General features: G+C 39.9%; 1 protein-coding gene across 2 annotated transcripts in view; it reads left to right on the top strand.

The window, feature by feature from the left end:
* Tes (testin LIM domain protein) overlaps nucleotides 1-9,549 on the top strand; it is a 41,821-nt gene extending 32,272 nt beyond the window's left edge. For both annotated transcript variants that reach the window (XM_008837289.3, XM_017799177.2), the window contains exons 4-7: nucleotides 1,253-1,588; nucleotides 3,698-3,913; nucleotides 4,258-4,416; nucleotides 8,310-9,549. In XM_008837289.3, coding sequence (XP_008835511.1) covers nucleotides 1,253-1,588; nucleotides 3,698-3,913; nucleotides 4,258-4,416; nucleotides 8,310-8,498 — 900 coding nt within the window. In that variant the 3' untranslated portion in view covers nucleotides 8,499-9,549. The remainder of the gene's footprint in view (nucleotides 1-1,252; nucleotides 1,589-3,697; nucleotides 3,914-4,257; nucleotides 4,417-8,309) is intronic.
* Nucleotides 9,550-14,209: the final 4,660 nt, after the last annotated feature.

The raw sequence follows: 14,209 nt of genomic DNA, 5'->3' as shown, positions 1-14,209 counted from the left end.
TTTAAGATTTCACCTTACCCCAGTCAGACTGGCTAAGATCAAGAGAACAAATGATACCAAATGTTAGAGAGGATGTGGGGAAAGGTGAACACTCATCCACTGCTGGTGGGGCTGCAAACTTGTTCAACCCCTATGGAAAGCAGTGTGGAGAACTCTTAAAAAAACTACAAATGAACCTACCATTTGACCCAGTTATACCACTCCTTGGCATATACCCAAAGAACTCATCCTATTGCAGAGAGGTGGGCTTTTAATTGAAGATGCTGGACTGTTTATTTAGGGAAGTCCCTTTTGTGAAATAATCAACCACCCTACATCTGTTGTTTTTTTCTTGAGTTCCCATTATTTTGATTTTCCACTACTATTACTGATTTTTTTTTTTTTACTGTTAAGTCTAGAAACCGCCTAGAATTTTTCTGACTACCTAAGTATAACGATTTTAGTGATTCTGGGCTGGAGAGATGGCTCATGAGTTAAGAGCACTGACTGCTCTTGCAGAGGACCCGAGTTCCATTCCCAGCACCCACAAGGTGGCTAAGAACCGTCTGTAACTCCAGTTCCAGGGGAATTTGACCCTCTCTTCTGACCTCCATGGGCATTGCACGACACAGGTATACTTACATACACGCAGACAATATACTCATACACATAAAAATAATAAATAAAATTTTTTAATTCTAGTAATTCTATGAAACTCAGATGTTTATATCAATCTAGCCAACTTTTTAAGTTTTTCTTAAAATGAGAGAAAGTGTCTAAATAGTAGAAATTCTGCCTTTGTTTAGAACTGAACAAAAAAATATTACAGCATTGTATTTCTTTACTATATAAGGCCAAAACATGAGATTTTGTACCAAACTCTTTCCATTATTATGACAACTAGATGAAGCATTTGGCAGATTGGCTAGACCATTAAAGTAAGCCTTGCAAAGGTATTTTTATGTGATGAAAATACTCCTGATCTATACTGCATACATGTTGACCAACCCAAAAAGTTACATTTTGTTTTAGTCACACATTTGTTGATTTAACATAAGTAAACCATAGTAATCCAAATGGTCTTACAGACTGAGGAGAGGGTTATTTTCATGGAGAAAAACGTGTTGATTATACCCATCTAAATCCATTTTTCTGTTAATACCGCTAGATATTTATAGTATGAAGATGCAACTCACTGCTTAAGTAAACTTGCTTCTGCTGTTTGTTATAGAGGACTGACTTCTCCCAGTTAACCCTGGTCTCTCTGCTCCAGGCCAGGCAGTACATGCAGATGCTGCCAAAGGAAAAGCAGCCAGTGGCGGGTTCAGAGGGGGCGCAGTACCGGAAGAAGCAGCTAGCGAAGCAGCTCCCCGCACATGACCAGGACCCTTCTAAGTGCCATGAGTTGTCTCCCAAAGAGGTGAAGGAGATGGAGCAGTTTGTGAAGAAATACAAGAATGAGGCTCTGGGAGTTGGCGATGTCAAGCTTCCCTCTGAGATGAACAGTCAAGGTGACAAAGCACACATCCCCGGTGGGGACAGAAGCAGCCCCTCCCCAGCAGTGGTGGGTGCCAGGGACAAGTCTGCCGAGTCCAAGAAGACCCACTATGTGAGTAGACTAGTCACACTGTGTACTCAATTTTGTGTTTTGTGCGTTCTTTTTCTTTCTTAGAACTTTTGGGAGTGGGTCTGTTCCTCTGTTTCAAGATTTAATAGGTAAGAAAAAGAAACTGAATGAAAATCCAGTTTAGCCTTATCTTGAATCATTATGTTTGATATGTCTACTTGAAGCCAACTTTTGATTATTGCCAAGTATAATAGTGTTATGTGTTCACAGTTCACAGTTGCTTGAATATAACATACCAATCTAGCATCTGTTTCCAAACATAATTTTTGTGTCGATTGCTTATTTTTATGTATCTAATATGTTTCTCTAGTTTAATTACATTTGCTAATGTCAATGTAACATTAAGTGGTGATAATATCATTAAATATCTTTTTTCACTGACTTTAGAAAAAAAAATTTTAGTCCTTGTACATATACACCTTGCTTAACATTATGTATATAGATCATGGTAAGGAAGTATCCACTATTCCTATTTAACCTTTCTTATCAATTCCTGTATTGTTGAAGTTTTTTTTTCCTTTATATAAATTTTATTAAATTTGCTGACAGTTTCACACGTGTATAATGCATTCTGATTACTCTCAACCCTCCCTTCTCTCCCTCCACTCCTGTGTCACACACCCCACATGTCCCTTGCCTATATTCGTCTCTTTTTATTTTGTTTTGTCACCCACTGAGTTTATCCAGCACCCCTATGTGACCATAGGTTTGGAACTATCCCTTGGAGCTTGGTGGGTTCATCAGTGGGTACACAACTGAAGGCAGTGACTGCCCCTGCCCTGAATCCATCATTAACCCATAGCTCAGCAGGGAGGGTATGGCCCTGTGAGGCCCTCCCCAGTCTATGATTGACTGCTGACAGGCCAGTCTTGTACAGTCCCAGTGGAGGCAACTGCAGCTGCTTTGAGATCTTGATTGCAATGGCTGTGTCCAGAGGATGGCATTTCACAGCCCTTCCCCCTATCTTCTGGCTCTTACATTCTTTCCACCCTGTCTCCAACAGTGTTTCCTGAGCCTAAGAGGGTGGTGGCATAAATGTCCTGTTTAGGCCTGAGCACTAAACCATCTCTTATTCTCGGCTTATCCAACAGCTCTGAGTTCCTGCAGGTACTACCATTCATTGCAAAGAGATGCTTCTCCGATTAAGACTGACAGTAGCATTTGCCTACGGGTATAAACATAAATATTTAGAAGGCAGTTTGGCACTATGTCAAGTAACTACACAACAGTAGTTAGTTCCCCCTAGGGCCTAAGACCTCCTTAGCTATGGATTCTTGACTGGATTCGGTGCCTCAAATCCAGAGAGCTTATTTTTATATATAAATAAGAATAATATGTGCTTAGGTTAATTAGTTTTGCTTGTGAGACCATGCCTAAAATTCAGATTTAAATTTATGTGGCTATATTGGCAAGTATTACATTTTTTGATTTATTTATTTTTATTTTATGTGTATGAATGTTTTGCTTGCATGTATGTAAGAGTACCACCTGCATGCAATGCCTACAGAGGCCAGAGGCATGGGTGTCAGACACCCTGGATCCAGAGTTATGGATTATTATTAGCTGCACTGTGAGTGTTGGGAACTGAACCGGGTCCTCTGGAAGACTAGCAAGTGCTCATAAATGCTGAGCCACCTCTCCAGCCCCATTTTTTAAAAAGTCTCCTTTAGAGAGTATTTTTCTAATGACTTGAAAGTAGAAGAAAATTATGATGCAGATGAATGAAGTGTAAAAGCTGAGCCAATGTATTTCTCATAGACCCAATTAGCATATCAACTAATGGGACTTAATCCTAAAAAATATCACTAATAATATCTAAGATAATCATTTTTGAGAGGCCTCACATACAGTTGAAGTGAAAATTATTATTAACCTTTTCCCAATGAGTGTTTCTGTTCAGGAAACAATACCGTGTTACACAAAGTGTGAAAGAGGTCTCTGGGAGCAGCTAGAGGAAAGGTGGCGTTTCACAGAAGTGGTACTAGCACTACAGTCAGAATGACTGCCCTTGAGGTTGGCGTGCAAAGCGCCCATAAAGCAGATGCTGAGGGTGCCGGCATTCTCATGGCTTGTCTGGATCCTTCTCTTTAGTCCTGCTACTGCTGCAAAACGACCATGAAGGAAGGAGACCCAGCCATCTATGCCGAAAGGGCTGGCTATGACAAACTCTGGCACCCCGCCTGCTTCGTCTGCAGCACATGTGGCGAGCTGCTGGTTGACATGATTTATTTCTGGAAGAATGGGAAGCTGTACTGTGGCAGGCATTACTGTGACAGCGAGAAGCCCCGCTGTGCTGGCTGCGATGAGGTATGTTCTCCTGGGCCACCTGCCTGCAGCCTCGTGCTTGTCTGTGTCCCCACAGGGCCCCCTCACCCGGAAGGAACTGGAATTAACCAAGTGCTAATCATGCAAGAAAATTTTTAATTTTCTTTTTCATCTGGGTGTCTTGAGTTGATTAATGAAAGACTGTCAGAAATAAAAGCTTGATTTAAACAAATGATAGCAAATTCAAGCTTGATGTTACCATTTTCAAATGTTAAGGGCTAAGGTCTTTGATCCTGGAGAGCTAAATGCCTATCTAAAGAACCTAGCTTTGCCACCAAAGCATAAAGGAACATGCCTGATAGATTTTATTTTTCTCCTCTTGCCAGCTGATATTCAGCAATGAGTATACTCAGGCAGAAAACCAGAACTGGCATCTGAAACACTTTTGCTGCTTTGACTGTGACAACGTCCTGGCCGGAGAAATATATGTGATGGTCAATGACAAGCCTGTGTGCAAGCCTTGCTATGTGAAGAATCATGCTGTGGTAAGAAAACATGGGAACGCCCTTGCCTCAGCCTGCTCCAGGGCTTCAGCTTCTGCCTCTCTTGACACCTCCCAAAGTGGGAAGCAGAGAGCCTTCTTCCGACAGAGAAAGCATGTGATTGTTTCATAGGGTGTTTAAATGCAGACAATTCAAAACCCATGCATACACTAACTACCAGGCACTTCAGGATGGCTCATTCTACCTGTGTGTAGAATGCAAATTGTGTTTTACAATGCAAATTATATATACTGCTTGATAATAAAATCCTCAGTTAAAAAATTCTTAATGGTAGAGGGCTGGAGAGATGGCTCAGCGCTTAAGAACACTGGTTGTTCTTGCAGAAGACCTGGGTTCAAATCCCAGCACCCACATGGCAGCTAACAACTGTCCGTAACTCCAGTTCCAGGGGATCTGACAGCCTCTTCTGACCTCCACGGTCATTGCACAACATGAATGCACTTACCTACATGCAGGCAATACACGCATACATATAAAATAAAAATAATATTTTTTTTTTAAAATCCTTAATGGAGGGCTGGGCATGATAGCACACACCTTTAATCCCAGCACTTCAGAGGCAGATGCAGGTAGATCTCCATGAGATCAAGGCCAGCCTGCTCTGCATATCAAGTTCCAGGCCAGCTGGGGCTATAGAAGAGAGCTTGTCTCAGAAAAACAAAAACAAAACCAACAGCAACAAAAAATTGTTAATTGGAATGGATTTAATCTTGTTGGTGCAGATCAGATTCCATTTAAAACTGGTTTCTGTTCATGTTACTAGACCACCCACTAAGATATTTTTTGCTACCTGGAAATTATTGGTGACTGTTTCTTAAACCCTCATTGAATTGATGTAATGCAACAAAATTTGACCCATATATTTAGATTTATTATGTGGACCAGATGTCCAGGTGCTTAATGTGAGAGTGTAATATTTTTATTGGATCCATTGTGTTACACTGAGCTGCTGTTAGTACATGTGGCCAAGAGATGGGTGTTGTTGATACAGGGTAAAAAGATGACCATATATAGTAAGGCTTATAAGCCAGGAGGATCAGAAAGACAGTCTCTTACTTCTTTTTTAGCTTAGGGTCCCCCTGAGCTAATAATACATAGAGAAAACTCCTGACTAAGGAAGAAACTACCTGTATGTAGTTCTAAAAGTATGTAGCTTTGAAAACCAGACAAGGTTTTTTTTTTTTTTAATTACTTTTATTTTATGTGTTTGAGTATATTGCCTGCATGTGTGTAAGTGCACCCATGTCATACAATTCCCACAGAAGAAGAAGACGTTGGATTCCTCTGGAACTAGAGGTACAGATGGTTGTTAGCTTCCATGTGGGAATCGAACCCAAGGCCTCTGCAAGAGCAGCCGGTGCTCTTAACCACTGAGCTGTCTCTCCAGCACCCCAAAACAGAAGTTTTGATGCCTGCTGCTTTTCAGCCTTGACTCTTTGCCTCAGACACAGTCATTCATTGTCTACCAACTTGTCCCCATTGGGGTTCAGTTCCCAGCACCTACCTAATGGCTAACAACTGTCACTCCAGTTTCAGGGGATTAGATACCTTTATCTAGCCTCTGCCCCCATTGCATGATGGAGTGCACTTACATGAAGGCAAAACACTCAAAATGGTGCCACATCACACAATTGTAAAAGATCGAAAGATTAATAGGAAATATAGAAAACTTCAAGACAGTAGTTTTCTACAAGTTATTGCACTACAGAAGATCCATACCAAAGCAACTGTTTACTTGATGCAGCTGCTGATAAGGAGTGTGCTGATGGTTGTAACATTGATGTTTGTTATATTCAGGAGTCATGTCTGTATTATGCAAAGAAAGAATCCCAGTGAGGAAAGGGTGATATAACCTGTAGATTGCAGCCTCTAATAAGAAGCTGTGTAACACTAAACACTATGGGAAGTTGGGGCTGGAGAGATGACTCAGCAGTTAAGAGCACTGGCTGCTTTTGCAGAGGACCCAGGGCTCAGTGCCCAGCACTCACACATACGGTGTCTAACAACTGGCTGTAACTCCAGTTCCAGGGGATCTGACGCCCACTTCAGGCATCTGTGAGCATTGCATGACACATGTGCACTTGGATACATGCAGACACACCACTCATACACTTAAAAATAAATTAAACATTTTTTATAAGAATATGGGAAGTGTACTGCAGGTATGAAGTAGATATATGTAACAAGGCTTCGCTTCACTGCACAGTCAGTTTACCTACTGATTGGCAAGCATATTTTGATAGCTTTTCATCTGAGAAGGCTAAATGGCCCTCCCCCATTCATTCATCTCCACTGTTCAACTCAGTAACTCCTGATCATGAGACCAGGGGTGCTTAAGACTGGTCACTGTCATCTGGTACTGGACAACTTTATTGGCTTCTTGTTATAAGATATTTAAGACAAAGATTATAGATATTTTACATTTATTCAGATCAGATCATAAATAAATAAGAATGAGTGTGGGGGCTGGAGAGATGGCTCAGTGGTTAAGAACTGTCTGTTTTTGCAGAAGACCCAGGTTCACATCCCAGCACAGACATGGCAGCTATCAACTGTCCACAACTCCAGTTCCAGGGGAGCCGACGGCCTCTTCTGTCCTCCACAGGCATTGCATTACATGGGTGCACTTACCTACATGCAGGCAATACACACATACACATAACATAAAAATAATAAAATATTTTTAAAAAACTTCAAAACCCAAATTAAAAAAAAAATGCATGTGGACCATCTGGTGTTTTAGAGATCTCAATGGATTAGTTTTCAGTTTTCTGCTATAATGTAGATTTTTTTTCTGTTTTCTTTATATGCGTGTTCACTTAAGAAAATTGTAAGTGCATGTATATGTGTTTGCATCATTTGTATATTTGAGTATAGCACATACATAGATAATAATGAATAGTGGGTTGAGAATGTAGCTCAGCTAGTAGAGTGCTTGCCTAGCATACACAAAGCCCTGGGTTTGACCTCCAGCATAAACCAGGCGTGGTGGTGCACACCTATAACTGTGGCACTCAGGAGGTGGAAGGAGGACTGGCAAGAGTTTGAGTCCAATCCGAGACCTTATCTATAAAAACAAACAAAATAAATGATAAGGGTACATAAGTATTAATGTTCTGTCATATTAGATGATACATAAATTATGACTGACTTTATGACAGAAACTGGTTTACTACAAGTTTTATTTTTGATGTGAACTCATTATTCCCAAACATTATCAGTATTTTTAATTGAGTCCTTAATTACTTTCAATATGACTTTACTACTGTCTAGAAATTAGTGCTGTTGATAATCTCATGTGTCCTAGATAAGACCGGTGAAGTTCCATTTCAGTGCTTTAATGGGCAAGGAAAAATATCATCTTACAAACTTCTTTTTAATTACTGTTGTGTAGTGCAGTAAAAAAAAACCTGGCAACAAAAGCTTTGGAATTTGCAGTCAGAACTTCCCACTTCAAACACCAGAGGGACATCTTACAAGTATCAGTCACCTGTTTACCTTTCACCTGCTAACGTCTTGCCAAGTTCAGCATATAGGCCTGTGCTCACTAAAACGTTTAGCTAGAAGTTCACTCTCATTTGTGTATCTTTTTTTTTTTTTTTGAGACTGGGTCTCCCTGTATCCCCAGCTGCCCTGGAACTCCTGTAGACCAGGCTGACCTCAGTATCACAGAGATCCACCTGCTCTGCGTCCCAAGTGCTGGGATTAAAGCTGTGCGCCCCACACCCAGTTCACTTGTGTATTTTTCATGTTATCATTTGTTTTCAATTCATTTTACCATCTACATCTACAGATCAGTTTGCTCTTAGTTGAAGGTGTTACTGGCATAGTTTGTCTCTCACACTCTTCTACCTGTATTATTTATTCCTGTACAGGTGTGTCAAGGATGCCACAACGCCATCGACCCGGAAGTGCAGAGGGTGACCTACAATAACTTCAGCTGGCACGCGACCACAGATTGCTTCTTGTGCTCCTGCTGCAGCAAGTGTCTGATCGGGCAGAAGTTCATGCCTGTAGAGGGGATGGTTTTCTGTTCTGTGGAGTGTAAGAAGATGATGTCTTAGGAAGAGAGCACCAAGCAATAGTGAGCTAAGCCATAGCTGTCCAAAATGGTCTGCATTTCAAAATAAATAAATAAATAAAAGGAAAAAAAACTTATATAGTGAACCAGAGTATCTTGTCCAATATCTATCTTTGTTTTTTTTTTCTTATGAGTTTTTTCCTATTTTAATTTTGAAAGACTGCTGTGCATGTGATTTTAAAAACGGTAATAAATTTAGCTTTCATTAGCTTCATAAATATGCAGCATTTGAGCTGGAAGCTTGGGTTTAATTAATCTTCATACCTGTGTAACCCTGGTGCCAAAAACTTAAGTTTTAAGTGTAAAACTTAAAAGTTAGTATCCTGAATGGCGAAGTGCACTTTTTAACTTCTGTACCTGTAGTCATCATTCACATGTAAAATGAAAAGGAAATTAAATGTGCCCTGACAGCCAGCCTTTCCACTTAGCACTGATCTCACTGAACGTATAACGATGCGCAGAGGATTCCGTTTGACCCAAGGCGGCAGTGCAGTTTGTAGAGCCATATTCCAATGTCTATGCATTTGCCATCTCCTGCTTGAATCAGGGGCAGCCTTTTCTCGATGACATTTCTCTGTACCTTATTTACTCTACCTCTCAATACTCCTCTTTGTGAGCTTGTGATCTCCCTCTGTGGCCTTGAATATTTTCTTGTATGTGGTATAACACGTGCACTTTGCTTTTATAGACTTTGTCAAGACCATAAAAAGCCACACCATTCATTTATATTGTTTTCAATCCAAAGAATATGTATCATTTTTGTACCCCATAAAATATAACTTGTACTTACTTATTGCAGTTGCCTGCCAAGCTTTGAATCCATTTTTTTGCATGATTTTTGGTCTTATCTAATGGCCACATCTTGGCATGTTTGTAGATACATAGAATGTCTTCTTTCCTGTACCCTTCCATCCTTAGGTTGGAAAGCTTCTTTCCTTGGAAGCTTTCATACATGGCTATGCACTATAAATGTTAAATGGAATGAATATTATATATGTATATATTATTCAAAATAAAGTCTTTCACATTAATAATTGTCTTTTCCACATCCTTTTTGAATGAAAAAATCTGCAGTTAAGTTTCTGTCACAGCAGGGGGCGATGTCTCCAAGAATAAAACGACCAGTACAAAAATAAAGGCTACTTCTGACTGGACTGAGCAGAAACTAGATCCCACTGTAGAGAAAGATTAAGTTTCATGAAGGTTTAAGTCAGGACATTTTAAGTCATCTTCAGATCATGAAGATTTTTTGTTTTGTTTAGAAAAAAGTCTTGTTTTAGTTGAACTTTGAAAAAAGAATCAAGTACTTTGTTGTCCTTTTTGTTGTCATTTTCGGTTTTTCCTGAGACAGACTCTCACTAGGTAGCCCAGTGGCCTCAAACTCTAAATCTTCCCACCTCAGACTCCTGAGTGTTGGGACTGCAGGTGCATTACATCTTGCTGAACTGTAAAAATGGGCCTCCTGTACTTGAGTGGTTACTGTGTCTCTTAGTTCCTAAGGAATCTTTTTTTCTAGATTCTAGATTGTTAGCAGGCTTGTGGGTGGTTTTGTTTGATTTTTGGTTTTGGTTTGGTTTTATTGTTCTTCAGACGGAAGGGGCATTTTGTTTTGTTTTGTTTTTGATTTTGTTTTGAGATTGGGTCCCATGTATCCTAGGCTGGCCTCAAAATCACTGTGTAACCTAGGATGATTTTGAACTTGGATACGCCTGCATCTTCCTCCAGGTGCTAAGCTTACAAGTGTGTACACTGTGCCTGGTTTATGCTGTGCTGAGAATCAAACCCAGAGTTTTATGCATGTTAGGTAAACACATCCCCATTCCACAGTCTTGAATATTTCTTTCTTAGTAGTAGTTTACATTTTTTTCTTATGCATAATCAGGATACTTTGGTTTGGACTTTTGTTTTTATCAACTCCTGCTTTTTTGTCAATAATATTACACACGCACACACACAGAGTACATATACAGAAATAAATTGTATTCCCTTTCGCTATGCTTTCCCAACTGTGAAAAATTATATTTTAGAACTTAAACATCGCAGTGTTAAAAGGAGCAATATAATTCTGCATACAATTTTAACTGCTAATGGAATACTTTATACTTATTCTTTTGCCTTTGATATGTCAAATAGTAACATATTTTCAAGTCCATTTTATCTATAAAGTTGAATAATTTCTTTCCCAGGACATGGCAATGTGAGTATAAACTGGCGTGAAAGCCCCCCTCCACAGGGTCTGCCAGCCTGGCCCTCCTGCTCTGCTTCAAACTAAGAGAATTGGGCAGGTTTTGGGATACAGAAACCCAAGGGATGCCACTAAGAATGTCATTAACTGCTCAATAGAACATTACATGAATCTTACGCTGTGCCAAGGAAGAAACAGTGTTTGGGTGACATGAATCCAAAGTTGGGCTTGCCCCTGACTAGATTTAGTTGGCTCTTGAAGTACAAAAGTGTGAACTCTGTAGTTGAAGGGCACTCAAGGCCCCTGACCATTTTTACTGTTAGTTTTCAAGAAATGGCCAGTGGTTAAGAGTACTGGCTGCTCTTGCAGAGGACCTAGGTTTGGTTCCCAGCACCCACACGGCAGCTAACAACTGCCAGTGTTAATAATAATTAACATAATTCCAGTTCCAGGGGCTCCGGCATCCTCTTCTGGCCTCTGTGGGTACTGTATGCATGTGGTGCATTTATATACATTCAGGCAAACACCCATACACATAAAATATAACAATTTTTTTTAAACCTTTCAAAAACTTCCTCCTATAAGAGAGTAAGATGCTTATTAAATTCTATGAGATTACTTTTCCTCTAGTAGTCAGTAAACTCCCTTCAGGTTATATAGCAATTTCCTAGGAATAGAAATATATTCTCAAGGATGGGGGAGGCTCCTGAGGTTCCAAAAGCAAACAAACTGCAGTGTCTGAGGAAGCTGAACCTTAAAATACTCAGCAGGGCCCTCCCCAAGATTATAGAAGTGAGAAACAATCGCTGGAGGAAGAGACTAACCAGCCAAGCAGCAAGAAGTTTTCTTGGGCCTGTTGAGCTGCCTGCAAGTCATATAGAGCATTCCAAGGCTACAGCTCTGGTGACTTGTCATGCTTGTTAGGGTGGACTTTTGGTGATGCAGCTGCTGTTGAGTCATCCTGCTGCTGTCAGTACCCCCACACCTACACTCCTGTACGTAACCCCAATCTGAGTGGTTCCTCAAGTTGGACTTTGGTAGAAATGGTACTTTGATCTGTCATAGGTTCCCTATCTGACATCAGTAGATGTGTGTGCCATATCTCCCCAGGAAAAATCTCACACACAACACTCCTCAACCTTGTTTCATATCTTATATTCTTTATTGTCCTTCATTCTAAAAAATTGTTTTCTTGCCACAAAAGTCAACACTAAATCCTTCCCTTGCAATGGGTGAATAAATAGGGAAGTAAAAAGGTTTTATTTGGATTTGTGCATTTCTTTTTCAAAAAGTGAACAATGTACACTCTTAAAATTTTTGATCACCTCCTATTGCTCAAATAATAGAAGTTTCTCTAATCAGAATCTCATGTAAGTTCTATTCTCAGAAGCAGAATTTACACTTCTTTATGACCGGTACAACAGGCCTTTTGCCTGCACATCACTGCAGTTAGCAGGAGGGAGAGCCTCACTAGACGGGCGCGTAGAACCACTGCTAACACCTTAGGCAGGGATGGAGATGCCCACTTCCACACAAGCCACCATCATGGAGACTAAAAGACATGCCAGTGACCTCTGCTTTTCCTGTCCCCTGAACAGCAGTGGGAACCCAAAAGCAAAGGCTTCAGTGAGGAAAGAGAAGGGAGAGACTTCTTCCCTGAGACCCAAGAAATTCAAAAGATGTTGACACATCATCAGCTTCTGAAAGAGACTGAATCCAGTCATTTTGTATCCTTACTGAGAGGATCAGAGGACATGAGTTGGCTGTGCATGAACTTCTCGTGGAATCCACACGTGCTCTGTTCATCTCTAAATAGAAGGATCTTTGTTCATAGCCCTTGGATACAATTCTGATTTTGAGAAATTGATGGGATTTAGTTACTCAATCCCACTTAAGAAATCTAGCTTGCTCTAGTGGGTTGTTGCCTTCATATTTGTGACATGCCAGCTTATTCTTTTTTTCTAAAATGAGGGACTGCAGATTTTTTTTTCCTTTAATAAGCCCTAGATGAAGCATAGTAACTGAAGTCTTCAAGCATAGATTTCTAAATCTGACTCATATTTCGGCCAAATTTCACCAAAGCCTACAGAGATTCATCACTGAGTCACTCTTAAGCAATTTCTAACACGTAGTGTTTAAGCTCTTCCAACTTCACCATGGTTACCAAAGAGAAACCACCACCCAAGACTAGTGTTAAGTCTTTCTTTCCAGAAGCCCTGGCATATCTGAACTTGTCTTCTGTGTCTTCTATGTATGTCCTTAACTCCTTAGAAAACTTATGACTACTGAGGTCTCTATAAAAAAAGTACCTGATGGCCATTTCTTACCTGCTACCCAATTCTTACCTGCTCTTCCCAATCACTGCAGATTTATGTCTTCAATGTTAACTTATGATTTTACTGAAAGCTCACATATATGATAAAGGCACACTGCACTAGGTTATGTGTCAATTTTAGATACCTAGCAAACCTTAGGGTTTGATTAATAGAATCTTTTTTTTCATATGTTTACCAGACACTTAAATAGCTTTGGCTAATTATTTTGTCCTTTTGTGGGGAGCATGTCATTGTAGCTTTTATTTAATCTGATAATACATTTTGAAACACTCAAAACAAAATGCCATTAACCTTTATACTTGTTTTGAATGACATTTTGAATGACATTTCTAAAGGCTGTTATTGATTTTTCTTTAATGCTGCTTTTCCCCAGGATATATTGACCTTCAAACAATAACAAAAGCAACTCTACCCAGTTACCATTACTAGAGCCAGCCATTGTTGAATATAGACATGTTGGCATTTATTCCCCCTAAATATTGACCAGCTGAGAACTGTGCACACCATGGTATAGTTCAAAGGAATGATGGGTTTAAAAGTCTAAATGGATACTTGGCCAAATTCATTGATTCTCTTCTCCAGTTACAGCTGGACAAGATGGAGGACAGGAGTGTTGGATTTGAGGAGGATAGGAAAGCACAACCCAAGTGTTGTATGGACATCAATGAATATCTTGAGGTCATCACAATTGCCAACAAGAAAAGCAAGAACGCAACAGAGACTAACATTATCAAAGAATGTTCTGGATTTGATAGAGGATGGAATGGAAGCTCATACATATGCAAAGGATCCACTTCTCTGGGGCGTGTGGGAGTTTTAGCACACAACTCAACAAACACTGGTTTGATTAATAGAATTTTTTTCATATACTTACCAGATACTTAAATAGCTTTGGCTAATTAGTTTGCCCTTTCACTAGGAACATGTCATTGTAGCTTCTATTTAACCTGATAATTAATTTTGAAATATTCAAAACAAAATGGCATTGCATTAGGTGAAAAAGAAATGGGTGGTAAATTCTGAGGCCATGCATTAAACTTCAAAAAGTTGTGACTTTTATGAAAGAGAAAGGAACTAATGCAAATAAGAGAGAAAGGAGGCAGATACCTACCTTATAAGCTCTACAGCTTGCCTCCCTGGGAGAAAACAGGGTTCTACTGGAAAGGATTACAA

The sequence above is a fragment of the Nannospalax galili genome, unplaced genomic scaffold (genome assembly GCF_000622305.1).
Source record: "Nannospalax galili isolate Female #2095 unplaced genomic scaffold, S.galili_v1.0 scaffold171, whole genome shotgun sequence".
Lineage (NCBI taxonomy): Eukaryota > Metazoa > Chordata > Mammalia > Rodentia > Spalacidae > Nannospalax > Nannospalax galili.
The sequence above is the reverse complement of the archived record's forward strand: the minus strand, read 5'-3'. Positions and strand labels throughout refer to the sequence as shown.